This window comes from Natrix helvetica (assembly GCF_964273705.1).
Source record: "Natrix helvetica genome assembly, chromosome: 2".
Lineage (NCBI taxonomy): Eukaryota > Metazoa > Chordata > Lepidosauria > Squamata > Natricidae > Natrix > Natrix helvetica.
The window spans coordinates 228,512,322-228,531,661 of NC_138552.1; the positions used below are offsets into that span (position 1 = coordinate 228,512,322).

The following is a 19,340-nucleotide window of genomic DNA, read 5'->3' on the forward strand; positions in this document are numbered from 1 at the left end:
TCCTTTGTTCCTACTGCTGAAATTGTTTCTATCAGTCTGGCTGGCAGATGTCCTGCAAAGACCTTGATTTTACATAGTCAGAAATAAATGCTTCTGTTTCATTCCACATTTACATATAGAAATACACCCAATGCATTCCTGATGAGAATGTCTGTCTCCCAGCCTGCATGCAGAAGTAGCAATGCTTTATTGGGGACACACTGTAATCTAGTACATTCCCATCCCAGACGGAAAATAAACTGCCTTTAATGTGCAACAAAGCAATGGCTTTATGGGTCTGAGCATCTGTTGCTGAAGCATATGTTATTACAACAACGCATTTGCATTTTGATATGCATTCCTTAAGGTCCATGTTGAGGTTCATGTTGGAAGCTTTCATCTCTCAGGGCATGCCTTAATGGCTCATTCTTCCTTCCTCTTCTTAAGAAGTGAAGCAACTTATTTTTATAGCTAACTGGTAGTGATCCCTTCTCCCTACAGCTGCAAAAGTTCACTAATGCTTTGTGTTGGTTTATTCACTGGTATAACTACTTGTATGGAACTTCTTTTCTTTCTACCATTTCTTGTGTTTGGAGAGTTTCTAATATGTGTATGTTAATGTAAGTGTAAAGATTGTGATGGGTTTTGATTTTAATAGTGTATTTTTAACCATGGTAAATATGGTAGCACTAAAATATATCGTATTTTTCGGACTAAAAGACGCACTGGAGTATAAGATGCACCACGATTGTGAAGAGGTAAATTTTAAAACAAAGTTTTTGCAATCTGCAGGCATCCCAAACCCTCTGCACGCCTTGTTTTTTGCCCCCCCCCCAAAAGGCCATGCAGAGCTTTGGGAGGCTTGTAGAGTGCTCCTGGGGGCTAGGCGGCGGGGGGGGGGGAACAAGCAGAAAATGGGCCATTTTTTGCAAAAAATAAAATAAAATAAAGGGCATGGGAGGCTTGTAGAGTGCTCCTGGGGGCTAGGCGGCGGGGGGGGGGAACAAGCAGAAAATGGGCCATTTTTTGCAAAAAATAAAATAAAATAAAGGGCATGGGAGGCTTGTAGAGTGTTCCTGGGGGCTGGGGGGGAGGGCAGAAACGAGCAAAAATGATCCGTTTTTGCACACCCAGCACCCAGGAGCACTTTGCAAGCCTCCCAAACCCTCTGCACATCCATTTTGCAAAGGGGGCCAAAAATGATGTAGTCAGTGTATAAGACCCACCCAGATTTTCACCCTCTTTTGGAGGGTAAAAAGGTGAGTCTTCTACTCAGAAAAATACGGTAGTAAGCAAATAAAACTATCTTGCTTTGGAGTTTTCCTTCTAGGCACTGAAAAAGGAAAATGGCAGCTTACTGCTGTTATCAAATGGTAAATTGCCAATCTATACATTATGTGGCAATCTGGAATCTTCACTCAAGGGATGCATTCTCCTGCATATACAAATTCAATATTGAGAAAGTAACATCAGAGCTCTGCCTACTGGCTTTATCTTTAATGTTAGATGCATTTAATAGGTGCAAGCATTTGACCTATTTACAGATGTCAAACTGGAAGAGATATGGTAGAGAATCCCCAAACTGATATTTGTAAATATTACCTGTTCTGAAGCAAAAGACCATATGTTTAGTTCAAGTCAAATAAACAGTCAAAGAAGAAAAGCATGCATTGGCTGGCTTTGTAAGATAGACAAAAATGACCATTGATACAAGTTAAACATGGGAATTTACTGAATGTGCAGGAAACAAAATGAATATCAAAATAATATAGCACAGATAAAATACTGGGAAGGAAGAACATTACGTGGTCAATTTCTGCTCAAGATTGAAAGGAAAGTGGCAAGGATAAAACCTGAAAATTGCTAACAACTGGAACATTTTAAAAAAAGAAAAGAAACTGAAGGCTTGATTTTGGCTGCTCAAGAGCAATCTATTTCAACTGATGCAATCTAAAGCCAGAACTGAAAAAAAATCATCACATGATTCAAAGCACAGATTGTGCAAAAAAGGAAAAGAAATACTCGATTAAAAAAAACTCAGCTCATGCAGAAGATTGCGCAAACTGATTATAAACAAAGACATAACACCAAGGCCAAAATGATTAACTGGTACAACTGAAAAATTATCACGTGCCACTAATGAAAAATTGATTGGAATATAAGAGTTGAAAAGTAGTAAAAAGTGAGCAGATTCATTGTGGGATTTCCAAATGCAAACTGGAGCACCACTTGAGCACTGACAACATTGACAAAATCACCATCAGTCAATTTCATAAGGCAGCTTGGGAAGGATTCGGTAAATGGACAAAAATATAAAATTCAGTCTCTACATCTGGCTGACTGATAATATATTAAATGTATATGCTGCCTTACTACCACTGACTCTGGGTGGTTAGGACTAGTATGCTTCCCATGCATGGAGCTTGCATGTGGGAGAAATGAACTGGTTGGGCCTCTAGAGTCTGACATCACCATGACTTAAAGTTTCTTTATCGTTTTCATGTGGTGAGTTTTTTTAAAAAATAAGGTCTGCTGTTCACCATATTTTAAAGACCCATTGGAAAGATAAACTTTTCCAGGATGTGGTAAATTCCTTGTGGCTGTGCATTCTTAAGAATTACTGACCACATGAAAATGACTCTGACACTTTAAATGCAATGCAAATATTGGACATTAAGCAGTATGCACTGAGTCCTGATGAACAGGAACTGTATATATGCTCCATATATCGGGTGTTGGACAAATGAGAAGGCAGCCAACATGTTATCTTTATGATGCAGAAGCTATTAAAAACATCCTTTATGTTTTGAGTTCTTCATGCTGCTATAATATATAGTCATGGTCACATGTGATTCTTTCAATAGCCTGGAAACTTTCCACATGAATGAAACCTGTCCTTGGTGATAGAATGGAAACTCTCTAGTGTAATAAGGGTAACTGTGAGCTAATCCATTCCACATACACATTAACTGTAGAATCAGCCTTTTTATCAATGGACACAGTTGGGATTTTGAGATAATTTTGAGTGGTCTCTACTTTTATCCTCTTGAGATATGGATCCTGTCAGACATATCACGCTGCTTTAAAAAAACACCCAGTTTATTCAGTTTTCATTTTCTAGCAAGTGCAGCCTAAAAGGATTGACACATGATATAAGGGAAATGATATAAGGAAAATGCAAAAGAAGAATCTTTTGGTTCCAAGCAGATGCTGATTGCAGAGAGATAGAAGAGATGATGAAATGATTGAATGATTGAAATGATTATATTAATCATATAAGAGTGGGTAAAGTAAAAAGAGATTTAGTGTTGTTGGTACAGACACCTGTGGAACTCTGCCTATTCCATCTCTCAAAGAGTGCAGAGAAGAGCAACAAAGATGATTAGACATGATAGCAGTGTTCCAATATCTCAGGGGTTGCCACAAAGAAGAGGGAGTCAAACTATTCTCCAAAGCACCTGAGGGTAGAACAAGAAGCAATGGGTGGAAACTAATCAAGGAGAGAAGCAACTTAGAACTGAGGAGAAATTTCCTGACAGTTAGAACAATTAATCAGTGGAACAGCTTGCCTCCAGAAGTTGTGAATGCCCCAACACTGGAAGTCTTTAAGAAGATGTTGGATAGCTATTTGTCTGAAACGGTATAGGGTTTCCTGCCTAGGCAGGGGGTTGGACTAGAAGACCTCCAAGGTCCCTTCCAACTCTACTATTGTATTGTATTGTATTGTATTGTATTGTATTGTATCTCACTAATGGATGAATCAGGGATATCTGGTAGACAAAGAGCATTCTGGAAATTCTTTGGATCAGATTGTATCCAGGCTTGGATCTTTTTTATATATACATAAAAAACGCTGCGGTAAACTATAGTAACACGGATGGATACACACACACAATATATACATACATACATACATACATACATACATACATACATACATACATACAATGTTACTATAGTTTACCGCAGCATTTTTTCAGTCTCAATAACTTTAACATGTGTGAATATCTACTCCCAGAATCTCCCAGCTAACATCTTAAAGCTCTTGAGAAACACTGGTTTAAAGGATCTGAAATATAATGTAGACTGACAGGTTCTAGATTCTGAACACCAAATATCTGTTGTGAGAACTGCCAGCTCATAAAATCTTTGCCCCTGAAGATGTGGTCAGTCACAAAACACTCATATAATAATAATAATAATAATAATAATAATAATAATAATAATAATAATAATAATAATAATAATAATAATAATAATAATAATACATTTTTATTTGTTAGCCGCACCCTCTCCTGAAGGACTCGGGGCGGCGTACAATAAAAACACATAAAATATACAAGTAAACAATACATATGCAGATAAAAATAAACACATACACGTACGTACACATATACATATACACATATACATGGAGGAGGTATCAAATATATAAAACAGAATTTAAAATTGACAATTTAAAACACCCTCGATTAAATTAGAAGATTTAAAAAACCCGTCAGGAGCGATAGGTAAAACTAAGGTTGAGCCAGGCCAGCTAATTGGAAGAGGTGGGTCTTGAGCTTTACACGGAAGGAGCGGAGGTCAGAGGTAGTCCTGATATCAGGGGGGAGGTCATTCCACAGGGCTGGGCCCGTCACAGAGAAGGCTCTGCTCCTAGGCGTCGCCCCCCGACACTGTTTGGTGGACGGCACCTGGAGAAGTCCCTCTCTGTGCGAGCGAATTGGTCGTAGGGATGTATGGGGCAGGATGCGATCCCGCAGGTAGCTAGGTAACTTGCTAGAAAATAAACTTGTTAAGAATGCTAACATATGGGGAGGAGCTTGGAGGCCTGAGAGTGTGGGATGAGGCCTGCAAGCACTATGTTGAGGCTTCATAATTATCATTCCAAGGATTTGTCACATGAAAAGGAAAATAGAAATCTGTAACTCTGATGATTATGGTAATGTCTCTTGGAAGTAGAAATCTGTGGCTAGTGGGTTTCCCAGATTTGGTCTGAAAACAAATGGCTATTGTTCTGTAGGGAGAACGAGGCAGGCAGGAACTGAGGCAAGGCAGGTTGAAGCTAACACAACCTTTATTAACAGTTTAACATGGCAAAATGTAAAGCAAACCTCGAACCGGCAAACAGCAACATTTGATAGCTGACAGCCCTTTTTATACCAGAGCTGTCAGACGCTGAACCAATAGAATGGCTGTATTCTCCTGCCAGCTGACTGCTCGCATCTCAACCAATCAGGGGCCGGCAATGGTAGTCAAAGGCGTTATAGCTTCGAGGACTTAACAGCTATCGTAAATCCTGTATAATATTTCATATTGAAAAGTATGGATATATGCCAATAACTGAAAACTCTGAATTGGTATTTACAGAGAGAAGATGGAAGATTGTAGAACTCTGATTTGCAGCCTTGTTTCTTCATCCCTGTGAATTCCTGTCCGTTCCTTTTCTAAACGTGGTTCTTTGTCTCTGCAGTTGTAGGTTATGCTTTAAGCCTGAAATTACCAAGGCAGAGTACCGATTATGGAAGCTGTATGTTTCAGCAGTCTCTCTTCATTTCTTTCTTTCCTTTCCAGCAGCCTTATGTTTTTTGTTTATTCAAAGCATCTCATCACCTAACTTCTTCTTGTGTGTTCTTTTTCTAAAGACATGGAGACAAGCAGCTTTGGCTCCAGATACATATCTTGAGAAAGATGAAAACATTTGTATTACATCTCATGCCTTGGTATGAAGCACTCAAGACAACTCATTAAAGATTAACAAAATCTTTAAAAAAAACTCCCACAAAGTAAAACAAACAAACAACCCAGAAAAGAACCAAATCGGATTATAGCAGTTGATCAGTTTAAGTATTAGTATGCTGAAGAAAAACCCAAAATAAAATGCATATCTCCTTAGATTTTTGGCAAAATGCCGTTCAGAAAAAAGCTCTATATTTTTTTCCAAACTGATGCCATTCAAGAGAGGGCCCAAAATATTTTAGAACATAATAGGCAACCTAATGGTAATGGAGAACAGTTTATTGTCATGCAAATTTTATGTGTCAGTGAACGATGTAGAAGGGTCTAATGCAGGAGTGTCCAAACTTGGGAACTTTAAGACTTGTGGACTTCAACTCCCAGCATGGCTGGCTGGGGAATTCTGGGAGTTGAAGTCCACAAGTCTTAAAGTTCCCAAGTTTGGACACCCCTGGTCTAATGTGAAGAACAAATCCACTGTGGTTAGCAGTTCCTGTAAGTACTTGCAGGTAGTCCTCAGCGTACAACCATTCGTTTACTGACTGAAGTCACAACAGTACTGAAAAAACAATGACTTATATCTGATGCAACATCGCTATGGTCACTTGATTAAAATTTGGTTGCTTGGCAACTGTTATGTATTCACTGGTTGCAACATCCCTGGACCACTTGATTGGCTTTTGCAACCTTGACAGATGGCTTTCAATAAGCAAAGTCAATGGGGGAAGTCAGATTTGCTTAACGATGGTGTGATTCACTTAACATCTCCAGTAATTTGCTTAACAATCATGGCAAAAAAATGGTTTGTAAAATGGGTTATGGCTCACTTCATAACCATTTTGCTTAGCAATGGAAATTCCGGTCCAAATTGTGTTCATACATTGAGAACTATCTTTATATATTCCTGGTAATGCTACCAGGTTTGGATTGCAGAAAGTTGGACAGCTGCTAGGTGGCAGCAAAGGGGCAGTGCTTCCTGCCGGTCTTTGCTACGACTTAGTGGTCAACTGGATTTTACCAATTATGATAGAATAGCCCTGTTTTTGATAATATTCCTATAGCTGATGCAGAATTGATTGAAATTCTATTTTCTTTGGTAGTTTGGGGTAAGAGAAGAGGCAATGCAGTTGCTGACTACAACCATGGCAATTTTATGCCCTGTCTTTGCAAGTGTAAAACTTAGGTTTGTGAGTGAGCTAATTTCTATTTTCCTGATACTTTAGGCATTTTTAGTTCTGATTATAGGGAAATGCACACTGGTCACTGATATGACTGTCATGGTAAGCTCTCATAGATTGCTTCTGTCACCATAGATTTGCTTTCCACTTCTGTGAGGGGATGTTATTTTATTTTATTTTATTTTTATTTATTATTTGTCAAGCATGTATAACAGATAACAGATAAGTATAAACGTGATTATGAATACATGAAATGGATACGAATAAATGGGGACATTAGAACAGGGACAGTAGGTGCGCACCTTGATCCGTTTTTGCATTATTATCATTATCATCATCATCATCATCATCATCATCATCATCATCATCATCATCATCATCATTATTATTTAGTAACCCTGTCCTTCTATGATTTCCTATCCTAAATAGAGTAGCCTTGGGCAGGTTTTGCACCATAATATGCAAAACTCTGCAACAGCTTTGTTAGTTTTGTGTGATACCAAGTATCTTTAAAATATGGCTTTTTTCCAAGGCTTTGAGCTAGGTGGGTGGCAAGTCTTTAATGGGGCCCTGCATGTTAGGTTGGATGTTTTATTGCTCTCCTGGATGTGCATTGTTGTTTCTCTTTGACTGTTGTTTTTGGATTGTTTCTATGGATGTCAGCTGTCCAAAGACACTGTAGAGTTGGTCAGTTTTATAAATCAGATGAATAGATACTGTAGAACTTGGGTGCTTTACATGCTTATTTTTTAACAAGACTGTGAAGAGGTGTTTGTTCTGTTTCCCACTGCTGCCGTGGCATGTCCCATATTTCAGTTTACAGTTCCTGCAATAGTGGTGGTATTTTAAAATATTTCTGGATGGAGAAAATGGAGAGGCCAGACTGAATTGAGTGAACCAAGTTGAAATACAATACATACATACATACATACATACATACATACATACATACATACATACATACATACATACAAAAGTAGAAACAAAATCAAGCTGGCTGCTTTGTAGAGCTTACCTCTCAAAGACAGAAGGGAGATGCTTTTATTGATTCATTGTTAGAAAACAATAAGTGCACGTACAGTCTGCATAAATTACAACCCATCTGGCCAAATGTAACTTCCAGTGATATAGGATAATTCACCAGACCCAACAATCGTTTTTTCTGTTTATCAACTGTCTCGATTTGCAAGACCCAATAATTGGTGAGTCCTAAGTGATTCTGCTCTGCCATAATGTAATTCACTGCAAATGTGATAGGTTTACACAATGATGCGAAGAATGCAAACATTAACTGAAAAAAACCTGTTGCATGATAGGAACATGAGATCATTTTTAGTATCCAGCCTAGTAAACTCAGTTATTAGGTACCAGAAACATTCCAGAATACTACATTTGTAGCAGCTTAGATAACAATTGCATTTAACTAACAAATTACAAAGAGCCAAGAATATAGTGCTCTTTATGGGCTATGTTGTTCAAAGCTAAAATTTAAGGTTTGATTGGGAGTGCAGGATTTAGCCTGGCAAGGAGAAGGCATGACTTCTGCTTTATTTCTAGAGGTCATGTTTACACAACTGTAGATGTCACTACAGGAATGCATCAGATGTTTTTAAATGGGCCAACTAAGAATTCCAGCAATGACACACACTTTTATTAGAATTCCCAGTGCTTTCACAAATATGATAAAGTCATAGTCTTTATAGAAAAACATAGCCCTGCATATTTAACCCTCTGGTGCTGCCAAGAATTGTAGAAGAGCTCCTCCCTCCCAAACATAGTGCCAAAATACAGAACACTATCGACAGATAGCAAATTGTTATCATATGAGAGCTGTAAGTCTGTGTTTGTGCAGAAGTCATTCATTTATCTAATCCTTAATGTTTGTAGCGGGGAGAGATAAATGAAAAGATTGTGTAGCCAAAGATGGCTTAGTCACATGAACTGAAGGAAATGGGGCAAGAAGAAACCAGAAAGCAAAGATTTATTAGGATGATGAGTGAAAGAAATTCTGGTTTGAAAGCAGAAATGGAAAGAGGTGAAAACTTACAGTAAAGAAGAACCACAGGAAAGTTGGAGTTCTACGCAGTACGTAACAAACAGGAGATTGTAGAGAGTGGAATGCTGAGTACTCAGGGGGACTTTAAAAAATATGGTTGGAAATTAGAAAACCAGTCTATATATATATTGATCTGAACTTACTATTTAAGTATATTTCCACAATTTGGTTTCCATTTTTCAGAACTTAGCTGTCACCTTTCATATAGACATGGTTCCCAACCTTTTTTGGGGTCATGCCCCACCTAAGCATCTCTAAAATCCTGATGCTCCCCCTGTGACATATAATTCTTATTTTACTCAAAAGGTGAACTCTACTCATGCGGAAGAAGCCTAAAAAGCCATTAACATTCAGATAATTATTAGCGGTCTGGTCACCTCCTGATTGGATCATTGCAATGTGCTCTACACAGGGCTGATCTTGAAGGAGAGCTCTGGAAGCTACAGCTGGTTCAAAATTCAGTGGCATGAGCACTAATGATCATTTTACATTATGTCTAGGTATTCCTGTTGCGAAACAAGCAGCATTGGCTGCTAGTTGGCTTCCAAATACAGGTCAAAGTGCTGATTGTCACCATAAAGCCCTTTATGGTATAGGGCCTTGACGAATCACAGATCATGTTTTCTGCCCACTTGGTATGTTCTGGCAGAGTGCATGTGCTCCAGGCGTCTCTATTAAATGTTGTCATCTTATGGGACCAAGGAAGCATACCTTTTCTGTTAAGGCAGTGGTTCTCAACCTGTGGGTTGGGACCCCTTTGGGGGACGAATGACCCTTTCACAGAGGTCGCCTAAGACCATCGGAAAACACATATTTTTGATGGTCTTAGGAACCGAGACACCAATTTTATGGTTAGGGGTCACCACATCATGAGGAACTGTATTAAAGGGTCACGGCATTGGGAAGGTTGAGAACCACTGTGTTAAGGCCTCTCCCTTCTGAAACATAATTTCTCCGCCCCCCGCCCCCCCGATTCAAGTGGGGCGCACATTTGTTGGGATCCAGAAAGCCTTGAAGATCCGGCTCTGGTAGTGGCCCTGTGCTTAGTATGTTGATTAGGCCAACTGCGGTCTCTAGTCTGGGCTGTTTATGCTGTTTTATATTTTTACTGTTTCCTTGGATATCGTAACCCATCATCTGCAGAAGTGCCAGCCATAACAAATTTAAAATAATAATTGTATTGTATGAAGTATGTATTTTCACCTCCTTCCTCCTCCATTAAAAATATAGTTTAATGATTCTTTGGGTGAGTTGTTAATGACATTGCTTGGAATATAGACTTTACTTTTACTTATGGAACAATCTCTGGGCCTGTGTATCATCCTGTGAAGCTGTGGCATGCTATCTAATCTAACACGCTATAAGTAACTTTGTACTATATCTGTTATTCCAAACATGTCCAGGACAGTTATAGAAAAAATACATTTTCAGCTTGATGTCTTCCACGGAATCTTTCCCTAACCAGCACTAGCTATAATCTTATTTTTCAAATGCCTCTAGAAAATATTTAATTTATTAGGCCAAGTTATTTACTTTTATATATTTTTAATGAAGTTAGTTTTATTCAGGCTACAGATAGAACACTATTTTTGATTGAACTCATTAAATAAAACATTTAAATAAGTAAGACCATGAAAAGATTATAATTCAAATGAACAAACCAGGAATTTAAAAATTCATATGTTATCTTACCCTTAATTTGTTGTGGCCAGTTAAACATATTGTATATATTTAATCATATTCAAAGTCTGCTAGAAATGGGTATTTGGAACCATGTTAACATAATACAAATCGCTGAATAATGTCATACGTTATAATAAGCTTGATTCATATTACTAAGAAGCTATTCTGGTTTAAGGAACTTGTAAAATCCTATGCATAGATAAACTCAATTTTGGGCTGTACTAATTCATGCATTTGATTACAGTCTAGTAATAGTTTACTGTTTGAGTTGAAATCTTTGTCAGATGTAATTTTAAGGTATAAAGTATTGTTTTTAAGATGTAGCATAATTCTGTGTTATTACATTCCTTCCCATGCATGAAAGGATTCAGATCTCATTCTGAGGCATGGAAGCTCACTGCTTGTTTTGTAACTGAGAACTTTGACCGCTAAGGGGTATTGGGGACCATAAGATACCAATGGCTACATTAACTGTTTTGTAATGTGCATAACAGGATAGGTTCTCTGAGGTTTTTAAGCTAGCATAACTCTTTGGAATCACCCATACACCATCCCAAGTTGTGGCATCCGAATGCCACTGAGAGCAACAGCTGTGATTTACAATTCTTCAGGAGGCCATGCATAACTGCTTTAATCTTGGAGGGTGCACTGCACAATTCCTAAGGAGCCACAAGTTACATAGTGACAGCGTTGTTGTTCTGGGGCAAACAGGAGGAGGAAGGGGAGTATTAGTATGTTTGCTGCCTTGAGTTATTTATAAAGTTTAAAAAAGGGAGGGGGGTTAAAAATCAAATAAATAAACATGGTCAATTAAACTTAGGGTGAGCCCTGTTTTAGCATTCACAAAGCCTTAATTTCTCCTCTGAATTGGGACTCCTAGCTGGTTGCGTTTCTTATACGGAAGAAATTTGCAAATCAAATGTACACTTTCTGGCTTGTTTGAGAAGAGAAAGATAGAATCCTCATTCAGATAACATACTAATTTTTAAAATAATCACCTAATTTAGTTGTTCCTGCTCATGGAAAATATTGAAATGAGAAAGAAATTATTCCATGCATGTGTATACAATCTATGAATGATAAACAGGATGCCAGGCAAAGTAGCTTCATTTCTTGCCTCCTCAGTATTAGTGGTGGGTTACGACCAGTACGCCCCAGTGCGGGCGTACCAATGCCTCCTGGGAGCACTAGGTACTGTTCCGTTATGGTGCTCTGGAGGGCCCACCCGCCCGCGCTCCTTACCGGTATTTGAAATTTTGGGGGCTTCTGTGCAGGTGCATGGAGTGCACGGCGCCTGCGCAACACTCCGTCGAGCAGCTGGAGTGTAGCAGACCATCGCAAATGGTAAATATGCATGCGTGCATGTGTACATGCACTGCGCGCATTCATGTGGTGGGTGTCCCGCCCCGTTGCCCCGTACCGCTTGCAACGGGATCTAGAACCCACCACTGTTCAGTATCTATTGATAATTCCCATTACTTCCTTCAGAAGTGAAGGAATACGATCCCCCATTTCTTGGGATTTACTCAAGGATAGATCTGTCTAGTTGAATGAAAGAATGTAAGATTAACGCAAATGGATCACCTTCATCTGAGTTCAGTTTTAGAAATGTGGAAAGTTCTATTCATTGACCACTGCTTTGTTTCATTAGAAAACTTGCCTTCCTGTCTGAAAGTTGCTGAGAAACGTGTATACCATGATTTCTAATGAATACCTATTGGCATTGCATCCTTCCTTGTTTTGTCATGAAAGAACATTCACTTTAGATAATCTTCATCACTAGAAATAGTCATTTGTAATCACAAGAAATGTATCAGCAAGCATTATACAAAATAGGTTCCCACTGAAATGTTTCTGTCAACCCTAACTTGGGAGTTAGGGTTGGAGGTAAGAGTGTTGCAACTAATTTAGTAGAATGTGCATGCTTAGCTTGAGCTAGAGTAAAATCTACATAAGCTAGTCAATTCCTCTATCCAATCTTACTACTGATAACCACCTGGATATGTCATTTTCTTGACAGCAGTATGGAAGAAATTAGCCAGTGTCTTCTGTTTGGGTAGAAATACAACCATGGTATAAACAGAACCATTTTCTCAGCTCACTAAGGCCACTGAGCCCAAATCAGAATAAGCAGATAATTGTTTAGCAGCACCCAGAAGAAAACTACTTGTATCAGCCCTAGGTCTAATGTAATGTTAATTCATTTGTTTCTTTACAATTATGTATTTCCTTCATTTTCTCACATCTCTAATGAAAAGTTGTTTCATTGAAGAGAGAGAAGCCCTATCACAAGGAGAAAGAAGATCTGATGTAACAGTGGTCTATCCAATTCATTCCACCAGTGCATCTTGAATATCCCAACTACTGTAATAATTAAAAAACAAAACAACAGAAATTACAGCATTTGTGAAAATATCAACAGACCCAATACATCATGGTCATAAACTGTTTCAGCTTTTCCCCTCAAGATGACACTACAGGGCATTGCACGGCAAAGCAACTAGATACAAGAATAGTTTCTCCCCATACCATCTCTCTGCTGAAGAACTAATTCCCATAACACTGTCCTATGTCCTAGAATGTCAAACTAGCTAGTAGGGCTGTATTACTGAGAAGCCATGGTGGCACAGTGATTAGAATGGAGTACTGCAGGGTACTTCTGCTGACTGCCGACTGCTTGCAGTTTGGCAGTTCAAGTCTCACAGGCTCCAAGTTGACTCAGACGTCCATCCTTCTGAGGTTGGTAAAATGAGGAGCCAGATTGCTGGGGGCAATATGTTGACTCTGGAAACTGCTTAGAGAGGACTGCAAAGCACCACAAAGTAAAGTGGTATATAAGTCTAAGTGCAATTGCTATTGCTATCCTTCTCATCTTTCCTATTACCTACTGTATTTCCTTAACTTCTTATGATTATAACTTTGTTGTTTATATTTTATGATTTATGTTGATTGTTTTTATTTAGTAGCCTATTATGATTTATATTGCTTATTTAGTATCCCATGGCTATCACTAAATGTTGTATCTTATGATTTATGATGAAAATATTTTATGAAAGATTATGATCATGATTTATCACTTGTTGCTAGTATGTACATTGAGAGCATATGTATCGGAGACAAATTCCTTGTGTGTTCAGTCACACTTGGCCAATAAAGAATTTTATTCTGTTCTGTAATAAAACTGAGACAATCCCCATCCTGGTCATTCAGCAGATAATTTAACTTGTGGACCGATCATCAATGACCATGGAGTACAATGCTGGAAATTTTTCATAGAGAACAGAGCATCCTAGAATACCCTAATGATGTATTTTGCTAGCATAAATAATTTCCTCCAAATGCTGTAATTTGGGGATAGAAAAGAGTTTGGCCACACTTGGAATTTTGACAGCATGTTGCAGGAGTTCTACAACATGTTCTCACATGACCACAATCAGTTACAAAACACCCCTTTACCTGAAATCAAACTGTTGATGTTATTCTTTTCATTTCCTCTAGGCAAGTAAGATGTTATCTGCATCTCCCAGCTTATTTAGGGTTTTCTTTTTCCTGAGGAGGCAAAATCATTCTAAGAAAGCTACGGGCTCTCTAATCGGAGCATGCTGGGGGTTTTATAAAATAAGATAATGCTAAGGCCTGATGCCTTTTGCCTTGCAGCATCTCAGCTTTTTATGTTTTAATTTAGAAAATTAACATAAAAATGAGGCCAGGCTGGGTGGGAATCTAGGGGAGGCAAAATTATTCAGAACAACAGAAGAAAGCTTAACGAAAGGTTAAGAGTTAAAAAGGTTAATAAAGGTTAATTGGATGTGTTTCCCCCTCATTCTGCAATTGTTACTTACTTGTACTGCACCTGGGGCCTGCGTGGGTGCATAGGGGCTTTTGGGAAGATGCAAGTGACAATAAATACCACACTGCATTTTAATTTGATATTAAAATATTTTGAGTTTAAAGAAAATTGTGGGGTTTCATGGCAAGTTTCAAGCCCCATGCATCTGGGCAAGGCCAAAGAAGTAAGAACAACATGTATTTTAGTCAGGAATATTTAATATAGAATTCTGTTTTTCATACTTGGCAACTAAGATATGTGAATTCCAACTCCCAGCCAGCCTGCTGAGTCTATCCTAAGGTAAATACTAACTCCACACATCTTAAAGTTGCCATGTTTGGGAGGGAAAAAAGGCTAGACTAAGGTAAATACAGAATCCTGGAAACTTCCAAGATTTCTACTCTCATCTTTATTGAGTTTCATAAAGCAGAGTCTCTATGAATTCCTCCGGGTTGAGTTGCTGTTTATGACATAAGCTGCCAATGGATTTGCCTTCTGTTTCTTGATTGTTTAGGTCTACTCTCCTTTACATTATTTTCCCAGCCTTCATACAATCTCTCACCTCCGTAATAGCAGTAGGATTCTATGCTTAATTCCTTGCAAAATGCCTGCAAATTCAGGAGGATTTGGTTCAGGAGGAGTCCCTTTGGGGAGAGGGGGCGGTATAAAAGTCCAAATAAAGTAAAGTAAAGTAAAGTAAATAAAGTTCTTAGGGCATTCTCTGAGAATAAAATCACATTGTAACACTGTGCTGGATATTTAAAACAATAAAAATAAAATGTTATTTAAAGGTTAACTTTTTATTCTGAATTAGAAGTAAAGCCTGATATTTTGTCTTTGAACAATTTGGTATTGTTTGTTATTGTGGCTTCAATTAGAAATGGCTCTGGTGACACAAAACAGCCTTTTCTCACTATTGCCAGCAATTGCATAAAAACTATTTGACTTGAGGATGTTTTCCTAATAGGTGAATTAAACATGCTGTGTCTTGTTCTGTATTTTAAAGCCAGAGGATGGAAGTTCCAGTGTTTTAGAGGCCTGATATTTACAAAAGGGTGAAATTCCAAAGTATTTTAGGTAACTATGTGGGATTTCCCAGCTAGGAAATCCGAACCCACGGAGGAAACCTTTTTCCATTTAACAACTAATAATAATAATCTGGCTATAGGTCAGTGATGGCGAACGTATGGCACACATGCCACAGGTGGCACGCGGAGCCATTTGTCAGGGCACGCGAGGCGCTGCCCTGTCAGCTGGCCAGCACGCATGCGCGCGCTGGCCAGCTGAGTTCACCTTTATAAAAGCCATTTTTCGCCTTCCCCAGGCTCCAGAGGCTTTTATAGGAGCCTGGGGAGGGTGAAAAGAGCCTCCCCCGCCCCCCCCAGAGGCCCTCCGGAGGCTTCAGGGACCATCCGGAGGCTTAAAACCTCCAGGGGGGGGAGGCTCTTTTCACCATCCAGAGGCTCCTATAAAAGCCTCTGGAGCCTGGGGAAGGTGAAAAAAGCATGTAAAAATGGGGGGGGTCACGCATTATGCGCGCATGTACACTGGGGGGTCGCGCGTTGCATTATGGGTGCGGCACGCTCGCACACGACCCCCCTGCGCTCCCCCCACTTGTGGCACGCGAGCCAAAAAAGGTTCGCCATCGCTGCTATAGGTGATAGTCCAGGTATGTTATTGACAATTATCTGCTCTAATGGAAGAGCTGGATCTGCTCCTTGCATTCAGTTGATCAATGCCAGTTTATGTTTGTAGGCTGAGCAGAGGTGAGTTATGCTGTGCTAAGAAATCTTATGATGGCTTGAAATCATGCATGACCAGTTGCTTTGCCAGTGTTCTTGCGTGCTTACCATTAGAAGCTTTCACGAAGCCTGTAGGAAATCTGTCTCAGCTACTCAATCATTCTCACCTAACTATATCGTTATGGTTAAGTGTCAGGCTTTTGGTCTGTCAGTTCCTTGTGCATTATATGCAATTAAAGGTCCCATGAGGCTAGAAGAACATGGTAGTTGTTGTTGTTGGGTTTTTTGCATTCATTGGAGACCTGAAAGCAATTGGATAATTTGAAATAACAATGAGTTCTTAGTCTAGAATAGAATAGAATAGAATAGAATAGAAGCAGCTTGCCAATATCAGTTTTACAGTATGGAGCAGATTTGAAAGTGAGAAATGCATTTGATGTGTATCAGAGGGTGTGCTATTTTTGTTTCAGGACAGAACAAGTACATAAAACATATGAAGAACTTCTGTGTCAACACTTTTCGATAGTACTCAGCAAAAATATTTACCCAAAGAGAAATAAAGTACAACTCTCAAGTGGCATATTTTAAAATAATTAAGTTTTCTTTCTCAAAATATGTTCCTTGCACAGCAGTGTTCCACCATAGGCTTTTTTATGTACATCTATTACATATAATATCTGTATAATTGAAGCAGGTTAAAGTTACTAGCTGTTTCTTTTTCTGGCTTATCTGTCCTCACAGGAGTGGCATTATTGATTATTAAAAGGTCATAATTCATGTCTAGTAAGTTCTTACAGATTTACATTGTATGTCTTAACCTCATAGTCTTGAAACTTGACTGAATTGTTATATTCATCCACACTTCAGGCCAACAGGCTACTGTGGTGATCTATGAAAACACTTCCATATATCTGAAAACAATCGGAGAGAAATTTGCAGCCTCCTTTGAATTTACAAGCTTTTCTCTTTTATAGTTGACAGAAGCATCAACTTTTGGGAGAAAAGACATTAAGTATCACCACAGAAATCTTGGTTGATACCCTCGAACTCTGCATATTTTAATCAAAAAAGGAAGTGGGTGTTGGCATACCTCAAATGGATCACATACACCTTTTAGAAAATGAAAGTGGGTAGCTGCCATCCAGTGCATTACATGAATGTTGGCCTACCTGCCAAGAAAAAGATATTTAAAAAGCAGGGATCGTAGAATGCATGTTTTGGAAGCGACTAAATCCTACTAAATGTCCCTGATAAATGACTCCCAACTTTCATTTGAAACCCTGTAATGAAGATTAGTTCTCTATTCAGTGACACTGTTGCCAGAAATTCCACCTAATTGATTGGTAGTGATCATCTTGAAGGGAGGAGGCAAAATATAGGAATTTGCACATGTTTGGGTAAACCAGAGTTTTATAACTGGCTAGCTCTCAACCTACCAATTTGTGAAGTGGGTGTATTTTGCTTGCAGCATGTTCTAAACATTCCATATGCTTCCCTCTTCCCCGCAATATCTGAAAACGCTGTACAACTACTGATTTGATTGATTTGACAAAAGTGAGGGTTGTTTTTATTTTTTAAAAAAATGTGCCATAAAGGTTGAGTATTTGTGTCATGGTATATAAACCAAGTAGCTGATGTAGACAGATTTGTAGATTTGCTGGTAACAAACAACCTACATCAGCCTTTCTCCAGTTAGTGCCTTTCAATTATAAAGCTCAATTTCTTTAATTCCCAGGCAACATGGCTATAACTAGGTAGCAGCAGGTTGGAGAAATCTGGTTTTTATTTTCACCCTGAAGAAACTCTTAATTTGATAGACACAATAACAGCTTCTACCAGATTTAACTCTTCAGATAACTCCAGTAAGCAGCATGAGGCCGAAGATCACAGGAAGCTGTAAATTCTGCCTATTTTGTACAACTGTAAGTGTAATATTTGTGTCTGCTATTCAGCAATGACATCAATGACTTTTTATATGGGGTCTGTACTGCACTGTATAGAATTTAATCCCAAAGAGTTGGTTTTGCTTGAAGATTGTGTAACACAAAACATATTTTATTTTTCTATTCACTTGTCCCTTTTCTCCCCTTAGCTAATTGTTCACCACCATGCCAGAATGGAGGGATGTGTCTACGACCCCAGTTGTGTGTTTGTAAGCCAGGTACAAAAGGAAGTATTTGTGAGGATGCCACCAAGCAAGAAACTGTTTCACCTGGGGGATCAAGTCCAGCTACTCCACCCTGGCCTATCCCTCAGCGGTCAGTTCAGCAGATGTTTTCAAAGAAGGTGCAGATTCATCAGAAACCGAATCCCATGGCTCAGATGACATTCACACTCAAGCAGAAACCTCCTGGATTATCTCAGCAGGCACAGCCACAGTAAGTCTTTTCATTTCTGTATGCATGTGCGCATGTTTTAAATTTGCTGTATGAATTACATGGGACTGTGTAGCTTTTATAAGGCAAATTTATGAGTGTCCTCAACTTCCTTCATAGGCTGTTACATAGAGAACTTTTTCTATAATTTTGAGCGTTTTCATAAAGCCAATATTTTTCTATAATTAAAGGTCGTGACATCATTAAAAAAAATCAATAGGTCTGATTCTTGTTGTATATTACATCAATGAAAGGTAATGTTGGTAGGATAAGTGCCTTTTAAAACTTGTTGAATGGTATCAAGGAATTTGGTTTAGTGGCATTTTGTGGACCATGGGGTTATATCAGGCCAATGAGAGCCATGGCACTGAGAAAGTACAGGACAGTGTTGTATAATAGCACCAACAGTTGGATTCAAATTCAATTGACTTGAGAGCTGGAAAACCAGGAGTAACCTAGGACCTTGAATGAAGTGTCTGCTATAATAAAAATAAAGTCGATTCTAATAAGTTCATTGATATAAATGCTGCTGTAGCATTTATAAAAGAAAATATTGTCTAGACTCTAGATCAATGTCACTCATATTATTCAGCATGCTTGTACATAAATATGTAAATGAATGTCCCCATTCATAGATCTAGATCTAGACCTAGATATAGTTATATAGATATAGATGTGCATGTACACCTCCTCCACCCCAAAAGCAATCTGAGCTATATCTTTATTTATTTTATTTAATTTATAGACCACCCCCTCTCCCCG

At 38.7% G+C, this 19,340-nt stretch overlaps 1 protein-coding gene across 2 annotated transcripts in view; it reads left to right on the forward strand.

The window, feature by feature from the left end:
• LTBP1 (latent transforming growth factor beta binding protein 1) overlaps positions 1-19,340 on the forward strand; it is a 231,828-nt gene that overhangs the window by 11,113 nt on the left and 201,375 nt on the right. For both annotated transcript variants that reach the window (XM_081940927.1, XM_081940928.1), the window contains exon 3: positions 18,296-18,581. In XM_081940927.1, coding sequence (XP_081797053.1) covers positions 18,296-18,581 — 286 coding nt within the window. The remainder of the gene's footprint in view (positions 1-18,295; positions 18,582-19,340) is intronic.